The sequence below is a fragment of the Barbus barbus genome (genome assembly GCF_936440315.1).
Source record: "Barbus barbus genome assembly, chromosome: 8".
NCBI classification, from domain to species: domain Eukaryota; kingdom Metazoa; phylum Chordata; class Actinopteri; order Cypriniformes; family Cyprinidae; genus Barbus; species Barbus barbus.
The window spans coordinates 903120-927642 of record NC_136736.1 but is presented as its reverse complement, the minus strand read 5'-3'; the positions used below and the strand labels follow the sequence as shown (position 1 = coordinate 927642).

The window sequence follows — 24523 nt, the reverse complement described above, 5'->3', positions numbered from 1 at the left end:
CTGAAATAAACCAGGCTTGATGAAGTATGCAGCCTTCCATTAGAGAAACTAACCAATCAACTGTGATTAATTGTTTGGAAGAGCTAGAAACACCACATAATAGTGTTTCCTGCTGGTCAAAAGTGTGCAAATGCAACAAAAACTCATGCATAAAAACAGCTTTTAAAGCCCATTGCAAACGTATTATTGAAAGTATACTATGTTAAATGCAATAAAAATAACAAAATACAATTAAATATGAAGTGTTTGTATGATATGTATATTTTATATGAATTTGCTGGCTTGCTTTGTTTGTTTTATGGACAGCTTCTATATAGAGGCGAGTATAGAGACTATTACCTACCTCTCATTCTTTTAATTACACAAATGTTAAAAATGTCTACAAATGAATGAAACTGATCTGAGATCAGGTCAAAGCTATAGACGCCGGTTCAAGTGACCTCTGGTGATTCAGGGGTTTATAGAGGTCACCCCCAGCGGAGAAACACGGACTCGTAGCGAAGCCTGGTTTGCTGAAATCACGTGACTTGCCAAATTTGACACGCGCTCAGAGTCACTGATTCGAAACAAAAGACTCGTGAAAGTTTCGAAGCTTCATGAAAAGCGGCTCGGATTATAAATATCTTTCAGTTTTATTTTTGGAGTTAGAGATGTTGCTATCTGTCAGATGTCCATGGACTGAAAGCGGCCAGTGATTCAGAAGCACAACCAAAGACACCTGAGCTCAGGTGAGATGAGCTGAGACGACCCCGAGCTCATAAACACCGTGTTATGGAAAGATCCTGAGTTGATTGAAGGTTGCAGTGGTCTTCTGTCTGATCTGCAGAGGTCATGGATTGGGGGTCAGATCTTTGGGTAAGTTTATTCTTAACAGGTGTGTGTTTTACAGGTGAAACTCCCACGACACTTGGGATATTATGACATCTTTTTAAGTCATAATGAACCTTTTTATGATTGAATAAGTATAGTTTACTTGTCCGAAATTATATTATTGCAACATAAGCACATATATTTAATGTAGGTTGTTAACCAATGTTTTTGATAATAATGGACGCGTTATTGGGTGCAAAAAATAAAGTAAAATCGCGAATGCGTTCATACTAATACATTTGGTAATAAAAATGTAACAACACTGATTTTTATGATGACAGTTAATGTAACTTGAACTAATGCGACCCAGAAAGTGTATATTGAAACCAAGTATCACTAACAGCTGAAATCATTATACTAAAGTGAAAATTAAATGCGTGTAAAAAAGTAGGCTAATCAAACTGAAACTGGAAAACAGCGCAAAAACGCTTCAAATATGGACCAATGCACCAATAAAGCTTTATTTTATCCGGTTTGTTGTGATTTAGCCTGCTATCCTTGATGGTGGGTTAGTTTGGACAGTTGCAAGAGCAGTAGGTCTCGTTTTAAATATTTATGAAGAGATTAAAATGTCACTACATTGATTTATGTTTACCTATATTTGCACTAGGCCTATTATTTCTTCTTTAAGTCACGTGTCAGCCTCACTGTGATTTGCTTTCAGTGTCTGAGGCTTTACTCTGCAGGTTAAACTGGTTTAGGCAACACTGGTGTCAGGTCATCTCTGAACAGCAGTAAAGACCAGACAAACTATTTCTGATCTCCAATGCTTTGGAATGATATCTGGACCAACAGGAAGTAGATCAGTGAGCTTATACACCTTCCTGTTAAAACAGATGCATGTCTAGTGAATAAGAGCTTAAATACACCCGTCAGATCAGGTCATTGTGTCACTGATAGTGTGAAGTAGATCAACCTGTCAAGCTAGTTTGAGAGCTGCACGTGGGAAAAGAGCGACACACTCGATGCACCACACCTATCCTGAGAGCTGAATGTCTTACATACCACACACACACACACACACACTCAGAAATCTGTGTATCACGTGTGTTTGCAGGACCAGCATGACGTGATTGAGAGACACACTCAGAGCGGACTGGATCTGCTGGAGCGATACGTGAAGTTTGTGAAAGAGAGAGCTGAGATCGAGCAGAATTACGCCAAACAGATCAGGCAAGACACTGGTTTGAGTTTAAACGGCATAAACCCCCCAAAATCAACATCCTCAAACGAGAGGAACTATATATGTTCATAAATAAAAACCCAATTCATACTGTACAAATTATAAAATAAACATGGCTTTTTCTGCTCACTATTGTGCTGTAGTGTTAGATTAATCAATTTATTTCAATGCATTTTCATTTTAATGTTTAAAAATAATTTTAATTTGTTTTAATTTATTTTTAGAATGTATTTTGTTATTTTAATCACCCTTTTTTCCTGTAAGCTTTTCTATAGACGCCTTTATATAAAGGGAATTGGCTCATGAATATTAATTAGGTCACAAAGCCGAACGCTCTACACAGCATGAGCATTTGTATTTATTATATATTTTTTTCATGCACAGAATGAATCGTTAAAGTGGTGTTTGATCTTGTGTTCTTGAAGGCCGCTGGTGGTCAGGGTTAGCATGTTTCTCCATGTTTTAACCTGTTTGTGTGTGTTTCCCTGAAGGAACCTCTCTAAGAAATATTCCAGACGAGGCAGCAAAGAAGATCAGGACACGAAGTGAGTCGATTGTTCAATTAAACACAAATCCATCTCGCTGCTGTCCGTCTGCATCGCTGCTTCTCAACACTTCTGGGCTGAATTCAGATATTTCCGGTGTTTCTGACTTGTTTTCAGACTTTTGTTAACTGAAACTGGGAGTGTTGAGATATTAACTGAACCAAAATTATTTTTGTGTATCCACGTTTCAGGAACATCCCAGCTGACAGGGAAAGTTCTCAGAATGTTCTGACAAGGTTCTATCAAAGTTATGAATACATGTGCTTCAGTTACATTAATAGGATGTTCAATGAAAGTTATCTGGTCTTTAATAATGTTCTCAAAACATTACATAAATATTAGTACTTAGTACTTGTGTCAGATTAAAAACTTCCCACAATGTGTGTAAAATGATAAAACTGAACATTCCTTAACTTTTTCTCTAACATTGACATAAGGTTGAAAAACATTTTAGAACCTGGATGTTTTGAAAGTCCTGAGAACATTCAGAAATGTTTTCATTTAATAAGTCTAATCTTCTCATATCATGCATGTCACTCAGCCCTGAATGTGGCGGCGGTGTGGTTGACTGTGTGTGTGCAGGATGAGCAATCAGCAGGCGTTTCAGGACGTGCTGAATCAGCTGAATGATTACGCAGCTCAGAGAGAGCATCTGTCCGAGAGCATGATGCTGAGCATCTGTGTGGAGCTCACCAGAAACCTGCAGGAGCTGCGACAGGAGCGCAAGAACGTGAGCGAGAACTAAACCTCTCATAATCTACCTGCTCAAACATGCAGAACACGTCTTTGAGATGCTGACCGTGAATCTGCTTTTCTCTTTTCAGCATCTCTGTGACGTTAAGAAGGCTCAGCAGAACCTGGAGACCACCTTCAAACAGCTGGAGACTGTGAGTAAACGTGTGTGTGTGTGTGTGTGTGTGTGTGTGTGCACCTGGTATTCATCACGTCCTGGGGACCAAATGTCCCCACAAGGATAGTAATACCAGTAAATCTTAATCTTGTGGGGACATTTTTTGGTCCCCATGAGGAAACAAGCTTATAAATCATACAGCATAAAGTTTTTTGAAAATCTAAAAATGCAGCATGTTTCCTGTGAGGGCTAAGTTTAGGTGTAGGGTTGGTGTAGGGCAATAGCACATACAGATTGTACAGTATAAAAACCATTACGCCTATGGGATGTCCCCATAAAACATGGAAACCCAACATGTGTGTATGTGATCGTCTCACTGTAGACTTGATGGTGAAGATGATGCATTATTACAGTTTTGAACTTCTACAATAGTTATTACATTATGTATTAAAAAAACTATTTAATCTCATTGGTTAAATCAGTTAAATATATTTAACATTATGAAGACAGGTTATTGAAATATTGTGGATGGAAAAACTAAAACTAATTTGTTCCTTTTTATTATAGTTTAAAGTCATGAACAGGGTTAAGTTTAAATTGTAGCTAATTATGTTTAATTTTCATTTACAATAATACTTAAGACTGAGAGTCGACACAGAAACATGTCAAATATATACAACATTCAATATGAAATGCATCTGCTTCAGAGACCATCGTGAGTAACTGATGATTGCTTTCTTATCATTTATACGTGTTTATGAAGTAAGCGAGAGCATTTAAAACTTATCCAGTATACTGTGGATCAAACACTGATTTGTGCATATCTGTATTGGTTTATATTCAGACTAAGAAGCGTTTTGAGAAGGAGTGGAGAGAAGCAGAGAAGGCCAATCAGCAGACAGAGAGAGTCCAGCAGGACGTCAACGCCACCAAAGCAGACGTGGAGAAGGTACCACACACTCCTTCAACACACGTGCTTACGCTTCATGGGTAACAGATACTGTATATCTGATGCTGTGGGTGTGTTTTAGGTCAAACAGCAGGCTCACTTCCGTGTGCACATAGCAGAAGATTGTAAGAATGAATACGCTCTACAGCTCCAGAGATACAACAAGGAGCAGAACAACTTCTACTACTCGGAGATCCCATCTGCGTATAAGGTGCGTCATCGTCTGCCCTCATCAGCCCGACTGGAATATTATAAGCTCTGTTTCCTGTCTGTCTGTCTGTCGCTCACAGAAGCTGCAGGAAATGGAGGAGAGGCGCATCCGGATGTTAGCCGACGGCTACGTGCAGTTCTCTGAAACCGAGAGGAGCGTCCTGCCCAACATCAACAAGTGTTTGGACTCCATCAGCTCCACCGGGAGGAACATCAATGAGAAACAGGTGCGTACACACACACACACACACACACATATATATCAGGATTCCCTGCAGTTTGCATGGAAATATCATAGTGTATGTTAGTTCATGATTCCTATCTTCAGTCCCCCTTAAGGAAATTGATGAACACTGACAGTAGTTTGATGAAAGCTGATAGGAGCTGCAGGAATCTGTTCATCAGTCCACTGCTATCTGCGTTCTCTTCTCTCCAGTTCATATTTACTGACAGTTAGCATTTCCTGAACATGGTGTGGCACTAACCAAGATCAGGGCGTTGCAATAAATTAATAAATCTTAAATAAGAAAAATTGTTTACAAATACATAAAATTTGATTACAATAAATGCATTTTTTTTACTATAATAAATTCTGAAAAAATTGCTTTAAAGAAATAAGTAAAAAATTATTCAAATGGATTTTGATAAATGCGATTAAAATAAATTATTTGATTAAAATACATTTTGATGGAGATAAATCTGAAATAAATAAATAAAAACCTTTATTTAAAATGCATTAAAATAAGTAAAAGATGATTTAAATAAACGTATTCCGCTCGTAGTGTGAGATCCGTTACCCAGTACTCGCCTCTCTACCCTGGCTACCGGTCAAGTTCTGCGTTCAGTTTAAGATGTTGCTCTTTGTTTTTAAAGCTTTACAGGGTTGTGCTCCTCAGTATATTTGTAATCTCCTCCTGTATATTACCTCCAGACCTCTTCAGTCATCTAGTCATATTCTCCTCTCAGTTCCTCGTTCACATTTGAATACTAAAGGCATCTGGGCTTTTGCTGTGGCTGCTCCTAGGCTCTGGAACAGTCTTCCCCTCCACATAAGATCTTCCCCTTCTATTTCTTTGTTAAATCCTCTTTGAACACCCATTTTTACTCTGTATGTTTGAGGTTGTAAACAAATGTTGTCCACAAATGGTTAGGTATGTAATAAAGTTTGTTTTATATTTGTTGTACAGCACTTTGGTCTCAACACCTGCTGTTTTTAAATGTGCTTTATAATAAACTAAACTACAGTAAATGTTAGAAGTACGCTGTGATTTGCCGTGCTGATGTGGTTTGTGTGCAGGACACGATGGCTCTCGTAGAGCAGTATAAATCAGGCGCAGTGCCTCCTGCTGACGTGGAGTTTGAGGACTACAGTCAGACAATCAGAGCTGCCACATCTGACAACACAGCAGCACACCTGCCGAAGGTGCGCATCAAACAGCTCTTCCTCAAGAAAAACAAGGTACACACACACACAGTACAGCAGGAATTACTGCAAACCATCACCACACTGGCCGCAGATGTGAACATGCTGAAATAGAGCACACACTAGATGAAGATTAGTTTGTATATGATGTGTGTGTATATGTAAATATATGTCTGTGCATGTGTTTGTATTTTCAGGTGACGTCTCCTGATAAGAACTTGGTGAGAAGCTTTATGCATTTTTATTTTTTACTGGTTTATACTGTTTATAAGTGATATGAATTCAGTGTGGGGTCAAACTACAAAAATACAAAAAATGAATCCTCATCAGTAACTTTCAAACTAACATTTGTTCTGGGGTGGTTGATGTAAAATTAAAGTATACTATCAGTCAGTCGGAGTGCTGAGTGTGTGGAGTACTGATGTCTCTCTCTGTGTGTGTGTGTGTGTGTGTGTGTGTGTGTGTGTCTGAAGCCGTTATCGCTGGAGGATCTCTCTCGTCTGCCTCCGGATCAGAGGAGGAGGCGTCTGCAGGAGAAGGTTGATGACATCCAGAAGGAGCTGCAGAGAGAGACAGAGCAGAGGTACATCACCATCTCACTGACACAACTACCACACATCATGCAAACCATGTTATTTTTAGAACTCAAGATAATATACAAAAATATAGCAATAATTGCATTTAAATACAGGAGTGAATCCCCTGAATTATCAGTTTGTTTTTGTAAGAAACCCTCTCAAATTTGCAGTGATTGACACTATGGTAACTATAGCAATGTTCTGGCATCTCATTTGGTATCTGCTGTTTTTGAGCAGCGACCGAGGACTCATTATGCTGTGATTAACTAAACTGCCTTTTACATCTGTAAGGTTGCTTCGCACAGCACGCTCTTGAAGGGTTGCCATGTCCACTTTTTATAATCAACACTTTCTGTGACTACTGAAACTAGCAGATTCTAAGATTCCTGCCATTCACATTAAAGGGCATCAATTATGCCCCTTTTTACAAGATGCAATATTTGCCTTGGGTGTCCCCAGAATGTGTCTGTGAAGTTTCAACCCAAAATAACCAACATATTTATTATAACAGCTGGAAAATGTCATTTTTGGGTTGTGTCTAAAAAATGGCTGATTTGGAGTGTATGGCTTTAAATGCAAATGAGCTGCATATTCCGGCCGTCTCCAGAAGAAGGCGTCGCGTATACTTCTCTCTGCATTGCATATCTACAGCAATAAACAGCTGGTAGAAGCAAAATAACAGAGCCAGAGAACCGGTGTTCAGCCGTACATATGGCAGTTAAATGTGCTGAAAGTGGGACAAAACGGCGCAATGTTACAGAGCTGGCACAGCGCTGACCTGTCATCGGCGTGGATCAATGGACAGAGCTGCGCTACCGAACGAATCTCGCACTACGAACAGCGCAAACTAATCTCACAAGTATGGAGCTGATCAGTTAGAAATACTTAATGTATGCACAGAAGTACGGTTACAACGCTGAGCACTATAACAACATGACATTCACAAAGGAGTCTGGAGTGATGCACGTATTTAGGTAGATTTTGAGGCGTATTACCTTGAAAAATGAAAGTAATCCACAGCGTCCTCAGCAGCTCGGATGTTGGGAGGAAATGAAGACTCTCTTATGTTCAGTCTTACATCCAAACAGAGCGCCAGCATTGCTTGCGAGACGTTACAGCTGCTCGAGGACAGTGTAACCGCTGAGGCCGGAAACTATAGCAATGCAGGGCTGTCAATCAAACCCGTGGCCCCTCCCTCTGAAATATGACATCACGCTGCGTGAGAATCAAAACGACAGCCCTAGTGAGACTGACTTGGTTTAAAGGGGATTAAAAATGGGTGGATTTTTATCATTGTAGGGTTGTTGTTCACACACTGCCAACACACACATATGTCCAAACACCATGTAAAAGTGGATTTTGCATAATAGGTGCCCTTTAACACTGTCTGTCTATTCGTCAGTGAGGCTCTGCTGAAGATGAAGGGCGTTTATGAGCAGAACTCTCAGCTTGGAGATCCATCCAGCCTTCAGCCTGAGATCATACAAACCGCCCATAACATCGCCAGACTGAGAGGAGAACTCAGCAAATACCAAGTACACACACACACACACACTCACTCACTCACTCACTCACTCACACTCATGTTACATTTCCTCACATATAAACACTGGTGTGTTCTGCAGGTTCAGCTGACTGAAGCCGGCGGTGGGATGCTGCAATACACTCCTGCCAGGTCGGTCCATCAGCAAACACGTCTGAAGATCATGTGTTTGATCTGAGATGTGTTTGTTAACCGGTTTATTGTGTTTGTGTAGTTCAGAGTACATCACGGTGCCGAGCGATCCCAGCATGTCTCCATCAGAGAACATCTACGAATGTGAATTTGATGAGGACTTTGACATCGACGTGCCCATCGGTCAGTGCAAAGCGCTTTATGACTTCGACGGTGAGCTGCTCTCTTTTCTGCACTCCTTTGGCATTCAGTAAACACTGAGATGGGTCCGGTGAGCATGTGTGTGTGTGTTTCAGGCAGCAGCGAGGGCGCCGTGTCCATGCATGCGGGCGAGCAGCTGAGTCTGATGCAGGAGGATCAGGGCGACGGTTGGGTCAGAGTTCAGAGGGCCAATGGAGACGTGGGATACGTGCCGGCGTCATATATCCAGATCATCTAGAAACAGCTGATCGTGTGTTTTACCGGAGTGTGAGCTGTGCTCATGTGACCCTTGTGTTCTTATGCCATGGGGAGGGTTTTTACTATTTCATTTAATGCCTTTTCTGTCATGCATTATGCTGCTTCTGGTGATTTCCTGCACATTTGTAGTTTTAAAATTGATTTCCGATGGCTTTTTCTGCTGCGTTTTGTTAATTATTGCATGTATAAGCCTTCAGCTCTCGTTATAACTTCATGACGCATAAAAACAGTTGTGTGTCCAAACATGTGCTGAATGATTGCTATATTTATTTAAAAAATCTGTTCAACCCCAAAAAATAACTTTAACGACATCTATATTAGCATCTCATGATATCAACAAGTGCATCAGCCACTTAAAATGCTTGAGCAGCCATGCACAAAGAACAACGGTCAAAGTCAGGATTTTCATTATACATTACATTTCGAGTTGATTATAAGCCGCTAAAACACTTGGAATATATGACATGGGATCATTCTGTGATATAATGTGAGAAATGATATCTGAAAACGAAAGAAGTGTGAGTAAATGAGGACTTAATTTCTATTTTTTGGGTGAACTGTTCCTTTAAGACCCATTCATGCCAAGAATGATCACTATAAAGATTTATTACCTGTTTATAAATGTTCTGTCGATGAAGTCTGCCCCTTTAAATGCTGTGGTCCTTATTAAAGATGGATTCTGATTTATTGTCAGTGTTTTGATGATTTATCAGCAGGACCATAGCTTTCTGGAATTGATTGGAGAAAGCGTGTATGATATCTAATGCATCGTTCCTCGGTGTGAATAGAAGTCGTGTGGACTTCCTCGTTCTCAATGAATTAGAATGTTAAGGAAAACTTTAGGAAAAGTTATAGGTTTTGTTCTTGATGTGAACAGGCATTAAGTTATTTAAACACACACACACACACATATATATAATTCAAAGGCATGTTTAAATCACGGCACTGTTGTGTTGTTTTTGGTGCAGTTGTAAAGCTGTAGATCAGGTGTGACTGAGTGCACTGGTTTGAGGTGTGCAGGATGTGTTTGTCTCCTCCCGCTGGCTACACCAGAGTTATTGAATGCCAGTCGAAATGAAACCAAATTAACTCAATTCAGTTCATTTTCCAGGGATTCCACGGTGTGTGAATTCATTGGTGCAGACATCTAAAAGTCATTTTTATTACACCAAAATGTATTAACTTGCTCCACTGCTATTTTCCTTATATTTTTGCTTACTGTTCACTTTTGACTTTTATTCAGTCCCAGCTGACCATTTTCAATTCATTGAGTAGGCTGTTTACCTGATCCTGACTATATTTGAAAGCAAGACTTCATTTGATATATTAATAATCCATTAAGAAATTAAAATATATTCTTTACATATAAACTGTCAGAAATGCTTCCGGTAAGACAAAGTGTGCCTCTGAAATGAAGCATATAGATTTGGCACATTTCACTCCGGTGGGAACACACTCACAGCTTTAACACATCATCATCATCATCATCATCATCACTGTAAACAAACTGAAGGTGAAGCGTGTCATATTTTCAGTGTTAAAATATTGAAAATGGACACACTTCACCTTTACAACAGCATCATGTCTGAAAGTCCTTTATCATCTGAATGCTTTGGTTTGGACAGTCTTTCTAGTCTGTTTTAACATTTACTGTAATCTGAATAAATGACAGGAATATTAAACTCAGCAGTGGGTTCATTCATCAAGCGCTTCAGGCCCCGTGTTCTCCAGCAGAGGTCAAACCTCTGAGCTCCCGTCTGGTTCCAGTTTGTTGGAGAGGACCGTGAGGATCCTGTCGAATTTGGCGTAGCGCTCCTTGCGATCAGCTTTGGCACCCATCTGTCCCCAGAAGAGCCGAAGGGCGAACTCCGTCTGAAACACCTCCAGCAGCTCCGGGATTGGCTCCCATCCGTCTGTGGGCAGAGAGCAACAGGTCAGTCGGCCAATCAGAACATTTTGCGTGTATATGTCAGTGTTGCCAGTTTGGTTACCTAATTAAAGCTACCTGTCCATTTTTGCTGAAACTTAAATCTATTTTGGCTATATTTAAATTTGGTGATTTTTTTTTATTTTTATAAAAAAACAAAGACACTAATATCACTTCTAACTTTCTCTGTGAACATTTAACATTTATGTAGGTGAATCAAATGCAAATGTGACGCAATGACATAAATATGCTGATCAGCACTTAATAAAATTGCTGTTTTGGACATATTTGATCATTTTGCTAGTTTGGTTGACTAACAAACATATAAAACAAATAAAACGTTTTCTAACATTGTTTTATGTGTAAATATAGCTTAAAACAAAGCATATCAATAAATATGCTGATCAGCACTTAGCGACTTTCTCGTTGCTGCAACTTGTTTGTAACTGGTTTCTTGAAATGTATTTATTTGATTTCTTTTTTTGACATTAGCCATTTTGGCTATATTTCAATTTTTTGGCATTGACAAACATATAAAACTAAAATTTAGAAAGACATTCTGTCACTTTTAAATTTCTGATGATCAAAATGCTCAGTTTTACATAAAGGCCAAATAATCTTTATTTTCAACTTAAAACATTATTTATTTATTTATATATTATTTATATACACTGAACCAAATTATAAACCCATCAGTTTTGTTTTTGCCCCATTTTTTATGAGCTGAACTCAAAGATCTAAGACTTTTTCTATGTACACAAAAGGCCTATTTCTCTTTTTTTTCCAAAAACCAGTCAGTATCTGGTGTGACCACCATGTTCCTCACGCAGTGCAACACATCTCCTTCACATAGAGTTGATCAGGTTATCCACTGCTCTTCAATGGCTGTGTGAAGTTGCTGGATATTGACGAGCTGGAACACGCTGTCATATACACCGATCCAGAGCATCCCAAACATACATGCTCAATGGGTGACACGCAAGAACTGGGATGTTTTCAGCTTCCAGGAATTGTGTACAGATCCTTGCAACATGGGGCCGTGCATTATCATGCTGCAACATGAGGTGATGGTCGTGGATGAATGGCACAGCAATGGGCCTCAGGGTCTCGTCACGATATCTCTGTGCATTCAAAATGCCATTAATAAAATGCACCTGTGTTCGTTGTCCATAACATACGCCTGCCCATACCATAACCCCACCACCACCATGGGCCACTCGATCCACAACGCTGACATCAGCAAACCGCTCACCCACACGACGCCATACACGCTGTCTGCCATCTGCCCTGTACAGTGAAAACCAGGATTCATCCGTGAAGAGAACACCTCTCCAAAGTGCCAGATGCCATCGAATGTGAGCATCTGCCCACTCCAGTCGGTTACGATGACAAACTACAGTCAGGTCGAGACCCCAATGAGGACGACGAGCATGCAGATGAGCTTCCCTGAGACGGATTCTGACAGTTTGTGCAGAAATTCGTTGGTTATGCAAACCGATTGTTGCAGCAGCTGTCCGGGTGTCTGGTCTCAGACGATCTTGGAGGTGAAGATGCTGGATGTGGAGGTCCTGGGCTGGTGTGGTTACACGTGGTCTGCGGTTGTGAGGCCGGTTGGATGTACTGCCAAATTCTCTGAAATGCCTTTGGAGACGGCTTATGGTAGAGAAATGAACATTCAATTCACGGGCGACAGCTCTGGTGGACATTCCTGCAGCATGCCAATTGCACGCTCCCTCAAGACTTGCGACATCTGTGGCATTGTGCTGTGTGATAAAACTGCACATTTTAGAGTGACCTTTTATTGTGGCCAGCCTAAGGCACACCTGTACAATAATCATGCTGTCTAATCAGCATCTTGATATGCCACACCTGTGAGGTGGGTGGATTATCTCGGCAAAGGAGAAGTGCTCACTAACACAGATTTAGACAGATTTGTGAACAATATTTGAGAGAAATAGGCCTTTTGTGTACATAGAAAAAGTCTTAGATCTTTGAGTTCAGCTCATAAAAAAATGGAGGCAAAAACAAAAGTGTTGCGTTTATAATTTTGTTCAGTATATATATATAAAATGTTTTAAATTGAAAATAAAGACTACTCAAATCCATTTTACAAAAAAAACACTATTTCAGCCTTTCTACATCAAAAATGAACATTTAACTCAAGGTGTTATTTGCTGTTTCTTTGTAATTATTTGTAAAATTTGCTAGCAATTTCTGAGTGAAAATAGTTCCTACACAAATATCTTTCAGTGCAGGCTTTAGCTAGTTTCCACTGAGAGTATTTTGGCTGTGTGTGTGTACCGGAGAGCAGGCCGTGAGCGTGGTGCGTGCAGTCGTTAGCGTGCAGCGCAGCGTTGCGTGCCGACTGCAGCAGGTTGTAGAGCAGCTGGCAGCCTCTGTCGGTGGATTCCACGCTGTCCTCGCCCTCCATCAGCCTCAGCAGCGGCACCATGTGCGGCAGAGACAGCGACCCCGACACCTCGGCATCTGCCACACACAACACTCGCTGGAAACTCACTCAGCATCAACACGAGACACGGTCGAATCACGACAAACACTCACCGTCGCCCTCATTCAGGGATTTCATGAAGGGTTTGAGACTCTTCTCGAACATCACGGCGCTGTCGGTGTGATTGTGCCTCAGCGCTCTCCACGTCATCTCCAACCTCACCACCTGTGATATTATTTACATATTTAACATTAAAATTATAGAAAGAACATCATTTTTTCATGCATTGGTCAATTTTGAGCTGTTTGGCTCAATATCATGTCTTCTATCAGACTAGTGGAAAGAAAACAAAATACAAGAAATACACATTTAAGTGTTTATTTTATCACAGTTTCTCTATTTGCATGTGTAGATTTTAATTAAAATACATATCACTAAAAGTTTATTCAGCAGCACTTGGATACACCAAACTAAGCAGTTTTATTCTCATCTATATTCTGAAAGTTTCCACTGAAGGATTTGTTCATATATCATTCACTCTGATTTATTTAAGATTTTATTCTTTAAAAAACATGGTGAAAGTGCTTATATTTAAAGGTTGGTAGTTTTTTCTCCACTTCAGCAGCACTTACATACACCTAAACGTAGTGTTTTATTCCTATCTATATTCTGAAGGTTTTCACTGAGGGGTTTGCGCATGTATCATGTATCAACAAAATCAAACAAGTTTTCAACCTGGCTTTATCCAGTGTTCAGGTTAATATTCTGAAAATGAATGCAAATTAGTGAGTTTGCATGTGAGTATGCTTTAATATATTCTTCAAAATGAGTGTTATTTTTGCATTTGAACTGAGTGTAGGAGGTACCTGCGGCAGCTCCAGCGCTTTCATGACGGCGGAGAAGGCGTACAGGTCGTGCGTGGTGTTGCGCAGCTCCTGTGCCAGCTGGATGATCCTGTGCAGCACCATCGCCCGCTGACCCACCGTCCCCGTACAGCCCAGAAGATCCACCGCTACGCCCAGAGCCAGAGTGTGATGCCTGATGGGGAATCACAGCATGCCGTCATCACGCGTCACATGACCTCAACACCAGCATCATCTCACGGAAGCACGCACCTCTCCAGCAGGTCCTGTCTGAGCTGGCCTCCATGCGGCAGCGTGATGAGCTCCAGACCGGTTTCCACTCCCATGATCCTCTTCTGCTCCACCGTCACCCCTGTGACCCGAGCCACCTGAGGCAGACAGAGGCTCATGAGATGTGTGTTATTTTAGTACTATTTATAAATGATTACATTTTTATTCATATTTCTATTTAGCCTTTATTAACTGAAAAATTATGTTCTTCAACTAAATTTTTGCCTGTTTTCCAGCACACATATCCAAATATTCTTAAATCAAGATACATTTACTTGAGATGCAAAACAGAGATGCGTTAAGTTTTACTTTCTGAAAAGTGTACGCTTAAAACAAGAAAAAAATAAAATTCAAAGGGAAAACTAGATCATTAGTTCACTATTTGTTCTTGTTTTAGGCATAAACATTCAAAAACACATCATTTTGATAAATTTCACAGAAACAAGACTTAATGTCTTCAAGAATTGTCCTTCTCAACTAATTTGATCTTGATTTAGAGGTTTCTAGATATTTGTAATGGACAAATCAAGAAAATTATGTTTTCATTTTTATTTTTTTTTATATATATATTATGTTATATGATTTTGTAATTTTTTATTATATTTAATATGTATTTATTTTATTATATTTATTATATTATTTGGTTTAAATAATTTAGTTCCATTTTCAATTATTTCCAGTTACATTTAAAAAAATGATTTTTTTAGTATTTTTGTCTTGTTTTGCAGTATAAGTATTTAACATTTTTAAATTAAGATATGCTTATGAGACGCAAAATTACTTAAAATATTTATTATTTTTAGACTAGATATTTAGAAAACTTAGGGCCAGATTTACTATTAGCTTGTGTCAGCGCAAACCCTCATTTGGCATTAAAAAAACTACTGTCAGGATTTACTGAAGACACACAGTGGGAAATTAGCACTGAAAAGGCGTGGACACAGTTATTTTTGCAACTCACCTTATTGAATATGCATTTGTAGGAGTTTCCCTTTCGATTGCTAAATTTGTGTGAGGAGAGTATTTAAACGAATCACGCAATGCGATTTACTAAGATTTGCACTCGTCGTTCACTGATATTTGTGGCATTATTTAATTCCCCATAAAAGCATGTCTTAAAGCAGGCGGTAATTTGCGCTGCTCTTGGTAGATTGTGCTGGTCATTATGGAAATGAGATGTTGCGTCTGTGTTCTTTAATGTGCGCATTATCAGTAAATCACCCGCAGAATTGACCCTCCCATCAGCGCTTTTATGGAATTAAGATCTAACGCTAATTTGTCCTGTTAAGTAAATCTGGTCCTTAACCTTAATTCAAAGGGAAAACAAGATTATTTTTCAGATTTTTTTTTTCTTGTTTTAAGCAAAATCAATTTTGATCCGTTTTTCAGAAAACAAGATCTATCCCAAATCATGAGATCTTAACTCTTTGAAAAAAGTTGCCAGCCATCGCCAGCGTTTTTGCTGATTTTCACTAAAATTTCAACACAACATTTCTAATTTTCATTTAGTTTAAGTGAAGCTTATTTTCTTTCAGCTTCACTTCAGATAACAGAAAAGCTTGAATGGGTTCAGTGAATGATGATGGCTCTGGCGTGCGGTACCTGGCAGTTGATGCTGAGCATGTGCAGTGCGGTGGTCCTGGTGTCGGTGTGTGTCAGCAGCTCTTTGACCTTCAGCAGCACGCTCTGATCCAGCGGACGGTTGTTGTCTGGCAGCATGAGCGAGCGGAACTCATCCAGACGGAAACATGATGTGGTCTCAGTCTGCGGCCGCTCGAAGCGCCAGTCGCGCTCCTCCTCCTCCTCGATCCTCTCGCTCTCCCTGCGCTCCTCCTTCAGCTTCTGCGCCTCCAGGAAGCCAAAGCTGGTCTCGGTGAGACGCGCACGGCTGGTCCATCGCTCCTGAGCGCGGAGACGTGCCGTGTGACCTTTGGGCAACATGGTGATGGGGACCTAGACAGGGTCAAAGGTGAGTTTGTTACAGATTTTTAGATGTTTTTCAAAATATATTTATATTTTGCATAAATATGTCATACAGATCTGGAATATGAAGAAACATATAAGAAACTTTGCATCGCTTGCAAAACATTTGAGATTTTTCAGAGAAAATGCAAAAGTTTAGCAAGTAAATGCAAAAGCACTGGATTATATATTTTTCATCTTGTCTCATATTTGTTCCTATCAATGTGCTCCCACTGATATAATTAGAGCAGAATTGTAAAATAGCATGTGCTCATGAACTCTCACCTGTGGCACCAGCTCACTATAAAGGCCGGTGGAATCAGGCTCCGGACCGGATTCAGGTTGAGTCGGGGTGAAGATGATGGAGATCCGCAGGGGTTTGGGAGGCGCGCGTGAATGCAGCTGTCCATCAGAACCGTGCAGTGGACAGCTGCCGAGACTCGACTGGCTGGGCGGAGCAGCACAGGAAGTGGCTGGGTTGAGAACAGGCTCACTTCCTGTGCGGAACACAGGGGAGATGGGAGCGGGGCTGGACTCCTGTGACAGGCAGCTCTGTGGGACACCTGCACGACATCAACAAATGATTCTGTGCGATAATCAGATCTCAGATCAGTTTTTGAATATGTTCACGTGTGTGTGTGTGTGTGTGTGTGTGTGTGTGTGTGTGTGTGTGTGTGTGTGTGTACCTGTGCGGAGGTTGCTGTCAGATTGAGCGGACTGTAGTGACGGTCTCCCCACTGTCTCCAGATTAGCAGGCTGACTGCCGCTCCTAAAACACACACATCACTGTTACTATGACAACACACATCATTGTTACTGTGACAACAACATACCCACATCACTGTTACTGTGACAACACACACATCACTGTTACTATGACAACTATACACACGCACAACACCGTTACTAGGACAACTATACACATCAATGGTTGCTATGACAACTACACACACACACACACACACATCAGTGCTACTATGACAACTACACACACATACACAACACCTTACACCATCACTATGACAACTACTGTCACACACATCACTGTTACTACACAACTACACAAACGCGCGCACACACACAGAACACCATTACTATGACAACTGCACACATCACTGTTGCTATAACAACTACACACACACGCAACACTTTTACTATGGAAACACAATGGTCTGTGTGTGTGTGTGTGTGTTACCTGAGCAGGTTGTTGCTGTTGACCTGCAGTGTGTCTTTCTGAGAGGAGCTCAGGCTCCGCCTCTTGCTCTGACTCCGTGACAGGAGGGAGGAGCTTGATGACCTCGCAACCTGGCGCTCGCTGATGATGCGAAGAGGCAGAATGCGTGTGATTGGCTGAAAGATGATGGCTCCGGTGGAATGTGAGATGGGACGCCGTCCGCCGACGTGAAAGCGAATTAATGCTGGAATATTATCGAACTGATCGTTCTCAAACTGAAATAGCTCCCGGGTGTAACCCTACACACACACACACACACACGTCAGACTCAGCATCTGACAGAAGCAATAAACGCTGAGACGGATGCTGTACCTGTTTGGGTCGCAACACGACACGGATGATTTTGAAGTGCATGGGTTGATTTTTCCACATGCAGCTCAGGACATATTCACCCGCGCTGGAGCTGGAGTCCCGCACCAGAAACTCCCCGTCTCTACTCAACAACTGCTCCGCTCCCTGAACACACACAAATACATCAAGATATATCAATCAAATTAGATTTAAACAAGTCAACAAATTACTGAATACAAAAACAAACAATAAAATAAATTAATGGTAAATAAAAAAAACTAGAAATTAGATTAAAATAAATAAGTGAATGAATGAACACATACAAAATATAATAAAATAAAATTAGATTAGTTTATTTATATAGCACATTTCATTCAAAGAGGTAATTCAAAGTGCTTTACATTAAAATAATAATAATAGATGCATAATAAATAAATATAGAGAAATAAAATGATTACAACATGATTAAAAGTTAAGAATGAGAACAACCCAAAATAATCCATAACATTAAAACAAATAAATAAAAATTCAATTCAAACTGAACTGAATGAGTAAAAAATAATAAGGTAAAATAAATAAGTACTATTTTGATTAAATTTAAATTAAATTAAAACAAAGAAATAAATAAAAAATTAAATGTAAATCTGTCAATAAATGAGTGAATTAATAAAATATAAACAAATAAATAAAATGCAGTAATAAAAAGCGTGCAATAGTATAATGATGAGCAGGACAAAATAAAGTAACTTAAGGTAATAAGGTAACTTAACAGAAAAACAAATATTCTCCAAATAATATTTTTGTTAATATTTATCAAATCAATTTTCTTCATACAAAAAACTATACTGATGCCTTTTAAATTTTAGGATGGCAGTCCATCCTAAAATATAGGTTCAGGTGTTTGATTAGGGCTGGAGCTGAACTCTGCAAGACTGCGGCTCTCCACGACTGGCGTTGGCTGTCCCTGACCTAAAGTAATAGCTTCCCCAGAAATGAAAATGTTCATAATGTCGTGATGGAGATGGAGATGTTTTGTTTAGTTTTTTCCAAGAAACACAGAAGTAGACACTTGAACATGGAAACGTATGAACTTGTGTCAGTTCCTCACACTAAAACATCATATGACCTCACAAGACTTGGAATAATGCATGAATCGTGCTACTTTTACGATTCTAACGTGCTCTTTTCTGCTTTTTATGTGTCTTTAGGCCGCTATGAATGTTCATGTGAAAGGAGCTGCATGAACATTCTTCAAACATTCGCTTGTTCTTTTCCAGAAGAAATCATCAGCATAATGCAGGTTACACACACACACACACACACACACACACCTCGCGCTGCAGCGGTCCATGATACCAGGCGTGACTCCTCAGATCCTCAGTGCTGAGTTTGAGTTCCTCCTCCAGCTCCTTCTTCAGAGAGTCCATGTCCTTCAGGCCTGAGAACACCTTCACAAACATCACAGTAACACAGTAAAGAACTGGCGCCCTGTTGGGGCGAAATATCAGTGATAAAATAAAATTATATTTCCTACGGCGTTATACTCTCACCTGACTGATGAAGGCTGTCACACTCTTCCTCTTGCTGCAAAACAGAGCAGAACACAATGTGTTGCTTTCTTTACAAAACAATACAACAAAAACGTATGTTGTTCATTTGTAATATTTACATTTCAGTATTTGTCAGACTCTTTTAGTGCATTCAAGGAGCACATTTTATTAGTTGATTTGTAATGTAGCTATAATCTCGATGACTGCAGTAAATCCACAAACATATTTGGTGGAAAACAATCTTGTATGAAATTTTTGATCTGAATATAATCGGTTAATTTAGATATTTTTAAGATGAGACACTACAGGCAAACTTGTTTCGTTTTTTGTTTTTTTTGATGCATTGAGATGTTGGCTTCTTTCAGACGAGTGGAAGGAAAACATCATAAATGCATATTCAACTGTTTATTTTATTGCATTTTATCTATTTGCATCTGTAGATTTCAATACTGTCTTTAAAGTGTTTTTTTAAGTGTATTTAAAGTTCACACTTTTATATGACATTTTGTTCCTAAAAACAAGAAATATATATATATAGTATATATAATATAACAGTATTTGTTGATTTATGGAGAAGATATGAAAAAAAATGACGGAGTGCAGGTGAGTGGCCAGAGGGATTCTGGGAAATGCAGTGCAGTTCCATAGGTGACTGTGACAAAAGTAGAGTTTTATATATTAAATTAATATAGCACATTTCATACACAGTGGTAATTCAAAGTGCTTTACATAAAAGAAAGTGAAATAGTCATTAAAAATAATAATCACAGCAAAAAAAATAACAAGGAATAATAAAAAAAGGAATTTTAAAATGACATAGAAACTGATTTAAAATTAATTTACAACAGTTCAGATAAAATGATTATACATAAAATACAGTGCAGTCAGTTGGGACGTAGCACAGCGCTCATTCAACAAATGCACAGCTAAACAGATTTAAATGTGGATAATTTAATTAGATAACTCCAGAAAACTTGTAAAACAGTCTTCTTAATATACTGAAAAGCTGTGGTTTTGGCAGACTGGCTTTATTATAAGCTGTTTTTAGACTAACAAGAAAGTTTTGAGTTCTGAAACTTACAGGATGTTTTTATAGCACAATGACCTCTTATATGTCAAACGATCAGGGGAGTTTTGGTTTCTCAGTTCATGACCCCTTTATCCTGGGGAAAATATGGTGAGATCTGTTAGATAACATTATAACCCTATTCAACCTGTGGTGTACTGCCTTGATTTATGTTATTTATAATGTTACCTTGGTGACACGGACAAATCAGAAGAAAAGAAACAATGCTCAAAACATCTTCAGTTTCTTCACGCTGACCGTCCTGAAGTATTACACATCCATGATGATGATCCTACGGACTGCAGGGATTTAACACTGAACAACACACTGTTAGAGATGCACTCATGTCAAAGCCACTTCCTCTCTCTGAATCCGTCCACCACACCCTCCGTCTGCTCCGAGCGCTGACCGTCCCAAACTCTTCTTCAGTAAAACCCCAGCGGTTCAGTGAAGACCTCGAGAGCGCTCTCCAGATCACTGACACAGAGACTGCTGTTTTTGAATATCACTTTAATGGCGTTTCCTTCCCATCGCGCAGCCAAACCCACCACATTGTGTCCTCTGGACATCAGGGAATGACCTGGGATCGGTTGCCATGGAAACGGATGTTATGGGCCCTTCCTGGCCTTCTGGATTCAAGGTTGGGTCTCTCAAACCCCCCGAAAACAATTAACACTCCGACTATGAGCTCATCTTAATGCACTTTCCATATAGCCATGCCCTAATGACAGTGATCGAGATAAAGCTACACTAAACAATGGGTAACACTTTATTTTAAAGTCTTCTTGTTACACATTATATGTTCTTATTATTATAATAACAATATATTATGCATAATTACATGCAAGTAACCCTAATCCTAATCATAGGCCTATAGTACATGTTTGTTAATTAATATTACTCGGTACTTAAACATATAATTACATTGTAACAAAGGACACCTTAAAATAAAGTGTAACCAAACTAATGTAGTGATGTTATTTTGGAGTATAAGTACGATCACAACACCGTGTTATCACGCTCATCTGGATTCTAGGTGTCAAAGTTTAATAATAACACACACTTGAGTTCACAACCCAACAAACTAATGCAGAACAGCTGGTTTAGATGCAAACTAACTCGAGTTTACTGCAGCTTCTAGAGTTTAAACAGCAGGAATATGTGGAGTATCAAAGCAGCAGCCTTTCCCATCGCAAACAGCGAGATAATCATTAACAGCGTTCACAAACTTACCTGGAAAATCAGAGAAATCGCTGAGCTGGAGCTCCTCAGCGGGAGATCATCATGAGCCTAATGTTTCTGATGACGAGTTCACACAAGCTCCTCCGCGCGCACGCGACGCTATCTCTCGCGCATTCCTCGCATTCCGCGCGCACTCACCTGTCTGACGCCGCGCGAGGCCCTGAAATCCCGCTAACCGGCAGACATGCCCGAGCTCCGGTGGCAGAGACAGACCTGTGCCGGCTTGACCCGTCGACGCCCCCTTTAACTGCGCTTAACCAGAGCCGCGCGCGTTGCGCAAGACGCCGCGTTCACATTGTTTGCGCGTTCACATGGAGGAGTCCACAGTGTGAGCTGAGACATGTTGCTCTTAAAATGACCAAAGAATATGAGGCAGAGGAAAAGTCAGTTAACTTATCTTATATCTCTACCTGTACTTTTATAGGGCAGCCCGGGGCATGTTGTCACATGGGTTTCCTCAGATTAGTATTTCTCTGGGATGTATTTATTTATTTGTTTAGAAAGCAATGCCTTTTTGCATTGTCAAGTCACGGATAATTCATTTTTTTTAAAGTACTCCTGTCTTATGCACTCCGTTGAACACTTAATTGTCTGTTTAAATGTTATATAGTAGTAATTGTCTTATTATATTGATTTATACTGAATTTAGTTTGGATGACCAAGGGTTTGAAACCAACATAGAAAGGCTGTGGCCATGAGTTTAACTGCCACATAAATCTGAGATTAACAACATAACTGGCTTCTTGATTAGTATTTGCTTATTATATTAGATTATATTATCCTGCATTGTTGGTGACACAGGTAACTTGTGACCACATTCAAATAAAGGTCTAATCATTGCTGTTTAACTATAATTCAACAAATTTCATGCATGCAAACCATGGCGTCATTAACAAATTAATATTTTACTCAGCAAAGCCAGTTTTGCATTTGGTACTTGGTTAGTGTCTATGTATTTAATCAGTAATAAGGATGAATTAAATATGGTCATAAGGGAACCTGAGTTTGTGTTTGGTGGAGGGGGCGTGGCCTTCATCACAGGTGTGGGATGGGAGCTGGAGGCAGGAGGCGGAGACTCTGTGGTTGTCACGGCGACGCAGCCTCGTCAAGAGGTCAGTGGTGGGTTTGACCAGATCAAGAGATGAGGCCAGTGAGTACTTACGGCTCATAGTGCCAGTCATTACTGCAGAGTTATTCTCTGAGGAGACAGAGAGAGTGTGATATCAGCAAGAATAAAGTGTGAAGACACAGTGAGGGGTGGTTTTCATTTATCTGTGTGTGTGTGTGTGTGTGTGTGTGTGTGTCTGTGTGTGTGTGTGTGTGTGTGTGTGTGTGTGTGTGTGTGTCTGTGTGTGTTTTCACCTTTCTCAGGCTGATGTTTCTGTAGCTGATTTATGATGGCTGTTCTGTGATCTGGATCTTCAACTCCCATCAGTCTAAGATCATCTTCTGTTACTAATAGGAGACCCTACACACACACACACACACACACACACAGTATTTAATTATTTAAAAGAGTAGTTTGCTGAAAATGTCCTCACCCTGAAGCCAACTGAGATGTAGATGAGTGTGTTTCTTCATCAGGTTTGTAGAAATGTGTCTCAGCATCAGTGTCTCAGCAATGGATGCTCTGCAGTGAATGGGTGCCGTCAGAATGAGAGTCCAAACAGCTGATAAAAACATCACAATAATCCACACCACTCCAGTCCATCAGTTTTTAACTAAAATCAAAATCCAGCCACATATTTGTTTAGAGCTGTTTTGTCTTGTAAACGCTGCTTGATCTGTGCAGATTTCTCTCCTGATTCAGACCAGAACACTTTTTCACTGGAGGAAGAGTTATTATGGATTATGGACTCATATTTGAGATATAAACGTCTTAATGATGGATTTGTTTCAGTTAATTGTCTTCTCCAGATGTTAACTGATGGACTGGAGTGGAGTGGATTATTGTGATGTTTTTATCAGCTGTTTGGACTCTCATTCTGACGGCACCCATTCACTGCAGAACATCCATTGCTAAACATGTGATGCAATGCTACATTTCTCCAAATCTGATGATGAAACAAACTTATCTAGAATAGTCTTGCTGTGTGACAAATGATTATTCCACACAGCCCGTCAAATAATAATGAATTGTTCCACCGCATGTGTAATACTAATTGTGAAAAGAATGTGACTAATGCATTTATGAAATATCAACTGCACTGTTATAGGCACACAGTGAATAAGTCGCGTGCGTACCTCGAGGCCGTAGGTGTGTTTCTCCAGCGCGCTCGTGTACTGCTGCAGACCGATCTGTGTCAGCCAGCGCGCGATCGAGCGATTGTTCATGACTCAAACCCACAGACAGTCTGCTTCATCAGCTCTAATGCACAGAAACACAGACTCAGAGATTTCAAAATGCATCTAACGCGGGGAAAAAAAATAAAAAAATAATAATAATAAATTGCAATTAGAGCTGCGCAACCGAAATATTGACATATCCAACAGCGCTCTCGTGGTAACTCTGTGCGGTTCATTTTAATTTAACGCAAAGTTGTAGAAATTGCATGTGTTAATACACGACAGTGATGCTATTGCACTTCAAAACTGGATTGAGACGATTTAGAAAACAAGTCTCTCCTAATCTATAATGGATGTTATAGCCGAAATATGATTTGTAGATTAAATAGTTATCGTGTTTGATTACAGATCAGTTCTTTTACAGATGCATTTCTGTTAAACTAGAGAATAAAAGGTAGGTATTTAATTTAAGTTGAAACTCACGATGACACAAAAGTAAACTTTCAGTTCATATATTCATCAAGTGCAGCCAAATTCTCTTTTAGATTCCTACCTGTGCTGATAAACTCCCGTTCGTATTTTCTCGAATCAGTTCGTCTGTCACACGTTCTTTGTGTTTTATTCATCAGTTGTTTTTATCT

At 39.8% G+C, this 24523-nt stretch overlaps 2 protein-coding genes across 5 annotated transcripts; one reads left to right on the top strand and one right to left on the bottom strand.

Moving 5' to 3' along the window:
• The first annotated feature begins 511 nt into the window (after nt 1–511).
• LOC306873680 (cdc42-interacting protein 4 homolog) lies at nt 512–10421 on the top strand. Of its 2 annotated transcripts, XM_079423140.1 has the most exons (16): nt 525–855; nt 1928–2043; nt 2545–2598; nt 2790–2834; nt 3181–3328; nt 3423–3485; nt 4293–4397; nt 4480–4608; nt 4688–4834; nt 5905–6066; nt 6228–6251; nt 6504–6613; nt 8011–8143; nt 8234–8283; nt 8366–8496; nt 8580–9430. In XM_079423140.1, the coding sequence occupies exons 1-16, from the start codon at nt 832–834 to the stop codon at nt 8720–8722; spliced, it is 1584 nt and encodes a 527-aa protein (XP_079279266.1). In that variant the 5' UTR covers nt 525–831; the 3' UTR covers nt 8723–9430. The 2 variants fall into 2 exon arrangements, with proteins under 2 accessions (XP_079279267.1, XP_079279266.1); XM_079423141.1 differs by lacking the exon at nt 2790–2834 and having other exon boundaries at nt 512–855; nt 8580–10421.
• On the bottom strand, nt 8828–24523 carry LOC306873673 (breast cancer anti-estrogen resistance protein 3 homolog). 3 transcript variants are annotated; one of them, XM_079423123.1, is made up of 16 exons: nt 24436–24523; nt 23841–23964; nt 22959–23064; nt 22596–22794; nt 19289–19322; nt 19070–19186; nt 17760–17903; nt 17409–17686; nt 16900–16982; nt 16499–16776; nt 15854–16204; nt 14234–14349; nt 13985–14156; nt 13232–13343; nt 12971–13156; nt 8828–10655 (listed from the first exon to the last, which is right to left on the bottom strand). In XM_079423123.1, exons 2-16 carry the CDS (start codon nt 23928–23930, stop codon nt 10480–10482), a joined length of 2442 nt encoding a protein of 813 aa, XP_079279249.1. In that variant the 5' UTR covers nt 23931–23964; nt 24436–24523; the 3' UTR covers nt 8828–10479. The 3 variants fall into 3 exon arrangements, with proteins under 3 accessions (XP_079279249.1, XP_079279250.1, XP_079279251.1); XM_079423124.1 differs by lacking the exon at nt 23841–23964 and having other exon boundaries at nt 24436–24478; XM_079423125.1 differs by lacking the exons at nt 22596–22794; nt 22959–23064; nt 23841–23964; nt 24436–24523 and adding an exon at nt 21588–21646.

Excerpts from the sequence above, each read along its gene's own strand:
- LOC306873680 (XM_079423140.1), top strand. The coding sequence starts at position 832 with ATGGATTGGGGGTCAGATCTTTGG. Across the intron at positions 856-1,927 it reads ATTGGGGGTCAGATCTTTGG|GACCAGCATGACGTGATTGA; the intron begins GTAAGTTTATTC and ends GTGTGTTTGCAG. Across the intron at positions 3,486-4,292 it reads CCTTCAAACAGCTGGAGACT|ACTAAGAAGCGTTTTGAGAA; the intron begins GTGAGTAAACGT and ends GTTTATATTCAG.
- LOC306873673 (XM_079423123.1), bottom strand. The coding sequence starts at position 23,930 with ATGAACAATCGCTCGATCGCGCGCTGGCTGACACAGATCGGTCTGCAG. Across the intron at positions 17,687-17,759 it reads TCGTGTTGCGACCCAAACAG|GGTTACACCCGGGAGCTATT; the intron begins GTACAGCATCCG and ends GTGTGTGTGTAG. Across the intron at positions 14,157-14,233 it reads AGACAGGACCTGCTGGAGAG|GCATCACACTCTGGCTCTGG; the intron begins GTGCGTGCTTCC and ends ATTCCCCATCAG.